The sequence below is a fragment of the Tachyglossus aculeatus genome, chromosome 2, assembly GCF_015852505.1.
Source record: "Tachyglossus aculeatus isolate mTacAcu1 chromosome 2, mTacAcu1.pri, whole genome shotgun sequence".
Lineage (NCBI taxonomy): Eukaryota > Metazoa > Chordata > Mammalia > Monotremata > Tachyglossidae > Tachyglossus > Tachyglossus aculeatus.
In genome coordinates this window covers 37,803,062-37,807,314 of record NC_052067.1, presented here as the reverse complement: position 1 = coordinate 37,807,314, position 4,253 = coordinate 37,803,062, and the positions used below count along the sequence as shown (strand labels likewise).

At 45.1% G+C, this 4,253-nt stretch overlaps 1 protein-coding gene across 1 annotated transcript in view; it reads left to right on the top strand.

The window, feature by feature from the left end:
* The first annotated feature begins 271 nt into the window (after nt 1-271).
* Nucleotides 272-4,253, top strand: part of KIF15 (kinesin family member 15) — a 57,005-nt gene continuing 53,023 nt past the window's right edge. The window contains exon 1 of the mRNA XM_038761498.1: nt 272-290. Within this exon, the coding sequence (XP_038617426.1) occupies nt 272-290 (19 nt within the window). The remainder of the gene's footprint in view (nt 291-4,253) is intronic.

The window sequence follows — 4,253 nt, the reverse complement described above, 5'->3', positions numbered from 1 at the left end:
AGCTAGGCCCGGCCCCAGCGGGGAGGGGGGGGGGGGGGGGGCAGTAGGGAGAGCGCTCCCCCGTCACGTGACGAGGGCGCGTCTTTCCCCCGTCACGTGACGAGGGCGCGTCCGCGTCACGTGACGAGGGCGCCCCCTCCCGCCCGCCCGCCCAGCGGGCCAACATGGCGGCGCCCAGGCGGGCTTCAACCGCCCTCCCTCCCGCTTCCGCTCGCTCGGCGCCCAATTCAAACGTGCCGCCATGTTGGCGGGCAGGACCGGCCGGCCCGCCATGGCGCCCGGCGGGAAAGGTGAGGGACCCCTCCCCCCCCCACCCTTTGAAAACACAATAATAATCATAATAATAGTGTCATTTATTAATAATAATCATAATAAGAGTGGCGTTTATTAAGCGCTTACCGTGTGCGGAGCGCTGTTCTAGGCGCTGGGGGAAGAGACTGGAAGCCCACTGAAGGGTAGGGGCCGTCTCTGGATGTTCGACTTCCCAAGCGCTTAGTACAGCGCTCTGCACACAGAAAGCGCTCAATAAGTAATAATAATCATAATTATGGCATTTATTAAGCGCTTACTATGTGCAAAGCACTGTTCTAAGCGCTGAGGAGGATGCAAGGTGATCAGGTGGTCCCACATGGGGGGCTCACAGGCTTCATCCCCATTTTACAGGTGAGGGAACTGAGGTTTGGGAGTCAGAAGACGTGGGAGATAATAATAATAATAATGATAATGGCATTTGTTAAGTGCTTGCTATGCGCAAAGCACTGTTCTAAGCGCTGAGGAGGATGCAAGGTGATCAGGTGGTCCCACATGGGGCTCACAGTCTTCATCCCCATTTTACAGATGAGGGAACTGAGTTTTGGGAGTCAGAGATAATAGTAATAATGGCATTTGTTAAGCGCTTGCTATGCGCAAAGCACTGTTCTAAGCGCTGAGGAGGATGCATGGTGATCAGGTGGTCCCACATGGGGGGCTCACAGGCTTCATCCCCATTTTACAGATGAGGGAACTGAGGTTTGGGAGTCAGAGGACGTGGGAGTTAATAACAATAACAATAATGATAATAATAATGGCATTTGTTAAGCGCTTGCTATGCGCAAAGCACTGTTCTAAGCGCTGAGGAGGATGCATGGTGATTAGGTGGTCCCACATGGGGCTCACAGTCTTCCTCCCCATTTCACAGATGAGGTAACTGAGGTTTGGGAGTCAGAGATAATAATAATAATAATGGCATTTGTTAAGCGCTTGCTATGCGCAAAGCACTGTTCTAAGCGCTGAGGAGGATGCATGGTGATCAGGTGGTCCCACATGGGGCTCACAGTCTTCATCCCCATTTTACAGATGAGGGAACTGAGGATTGGGAGTCAGAGGACGTGGGACCTAATAATGATAATAATAATAATAATAATAATAATAATGGCATTTGTTAAGCACTTGCTATGTGCAAAGCACTGTTCTAAGCGCTGAGGAGGATGCATGGTGATTAGGTGGTCCCACATGGGGCTCACAGTCTTCATCCCCATTTTACAGATGAGGGAACTGAGGTTTGGGAATGAGAGGACGTGGGAGTTAATAATAATAATAATAATAATGTTGGCATTTGTTAAGCGCTTGCTATGTGCAAAGCACTGTTCTAAGCGCCGAGGAGGATGCAAGGTGATCAGGTTGTCCCACATGGGGCTCACAGTCTTCATCCCCATTTTACAGATGAGGGAACTGAGGCTTGGGAGTCAGAGGACGTGGCAGACCTACACTGTTTGATCATGTCACATTTTGTGTTTTTAATCACTCTTACTATAGATTGTTCAGATCCACTTTTTGGATCTTGGGAACCCCCATCGCCCCTACTCCCTCCCTCTCCTCTACCCCACAGCTCTTGTGTATTTATATACATATTTATTATTCTATTTATGATGTGCATATATCTATAATTCTATTTATATTAACGCTATTGATGCTTGTCCACTTGTTTTGTTTTGTTGTTTGTCCCCCCGCTTCTAGGCTGTGAGCCCGTTGGGTAGGGATTGTCTCTGTTGCTGAATTGTACTTCCCAAGCGTTTAGTACAGTGCTCTGCACGTAGTAAACGCTCAATAAATACGATTGAATGAATGAAATGAATTTATTTCCAATGGGACCTGGTTTTGGTTTAGCTTTTTTTTTGCCAAAAAAAAAAACAGTAATTTTTTTGACCAGTTAAGACTGCTGCTGGGTTTTGGGAGTACTTTCATTTTATGAAATATAGATCAGGGAATGAAACCACTTTCTCTAGCAGAACGAACCGGGCACCCAGTTCTCCTAAAATATGAGGTGCATTCTTGCAAACTGTCCCGTGAAGGAAAACCTGCACAGTGGTGTTCATGGTGTCTGAGACCATATGGATGTGTGTAAGTGCTTTATTTTGACACCAAGGCATCCTGTATCCCGGTAGGTCTATGTAGTCGGGTGAATTTCTCTAATTTCCTAACAATATCCTAGCCTAAATGCATGGTATGGCAGAAAGTGAGGGTACTGTGTCCTCTTTCTCCCCCTCCTTACATGGGGAGCCATCATAGTTTGGGGCAAAAGTGTTTTCTTCTATCATCATCATCATCAATCGTATTTATTGAGCGCTTACTATGTGCAGAGCACTGTACTAAGCGCTTGGGAAGTACAAATTGGCAACATATAGAGACAGTCCCTACCCAACAGTGGGCTCACAGTCTAAAAATGCAATTAGTTGCAGTCTTTTAGGAGAACACTTATTTTCCAGGAGAAGAGATGGTGTGAAAAAGAGATGTAGTTCACTTTTAGAACTGGAAAGAAACTTGGATTCATTTTGAGGTTCTAGTTCTAATAATAATAATAATGATAGCATTGATTAAGCGCTTACTATGTGCAAAGCACTGTTCTAAGCGCCGGGGGGTTACAAGGTGATCAGGTTGTCCCACGGGGGGCTCCCAGTCTTCATCCCCATTTTCCAGATGAGGGAACTGAGGCCCGGAGAAGTGAAGTGACTTGCCCAAAGTCACACAGCCGACAGTTGGCGGAGCCGGGATTTGAACCCACGACCTCTGACTCCAAAGCCCGGGCTCTTTCCACTGTGCCATGCTGCTTGTCTAGGTATTAAGTATTCTCTAAGTTCTAAGTATTAAGAATTTCATTAGCTTAGTTTTTTGGGACTAGAAAAACTTACACAGCTTCCCTCATAACAGGGATTCTCAACTGTATCCAACCTGTCCACCTATCTGCTGTCCACCTTTCCTGTGTGACCTTGGGCAAGCCACTTAACTTCTCTATGCCTCAGTTACCTCATCTGTAAAATGGGGATTAAGACTGTGACCCCCACTTGGGACAACCTGATTACCTTGTATCTACCCCAGTGCTTGGCACTTACTAAGTGCTTGACAAATACCATTATTATCATTAATTCACACTTGGAATTTTTAATATTGACATTTTCGCTACGGGAAAAGTTTTTGTACAGATTTGCCCCTCTTGGCAGAACTTATTTCCTATCTTATCTATGCCTTTAATTGTGTAGTTGGTGCACCTGAGAAAGTCGAGCTTCGTTCTTAGAGTTTCGATGAAATCATTTAAAGTCACGGTTTTGTGATTTTTGTTTTTGTTTTGTTTAATTGGTGAGGTTTCAGAGATGTTTCAGTATCTATCCTTAAATAGGCTTGCAATCAAATGCTAAATGGAAATGGGCTTTAATCATCCTATTAAAGCAAGTCCAAGTTTTTCCAGAGAGAGAGAAAAAGAAATTGCTTAGGCCAAGGCAAACTTTGTAGTCTTATAACAAAGTAAGAGTACCGAAGTACTGGCTTTAGAAGTCAATAGCGCTACAGCAAAAGGACACATTTGATGTTACAATGGAGGAGAGCTGTAGTAGAGGCATTTCTCCCATTACCTGAGTTTGTTCCATTCATTCAATCAATCGTATTTATTGAGCACTTACTGTGTGCAGAGCACTGGACTAAGTGCTTGGGAAGTACAAGTTGGCAACATATAGAGACGGTCCCTACCCAACAGCAGGCTCACAGGCTAGAAGGGGGAGACAGACAACAAAACAAAACATATTAACAAAATAAAATAAATAGAATAAATATGTACAAACAAAATAAATAGAGTAATAAATACGTACAAACATATATACATATATGCAGGTGCCGGGGGAGGGGAAGGAGGTAAGGCGGGGATTCATTCAATCGTATTTATTGAGCGCTTACTGTGTGCAGAGCACTGGACTAAGCGCTTGGGAAGTACAAGTTGACAGCAT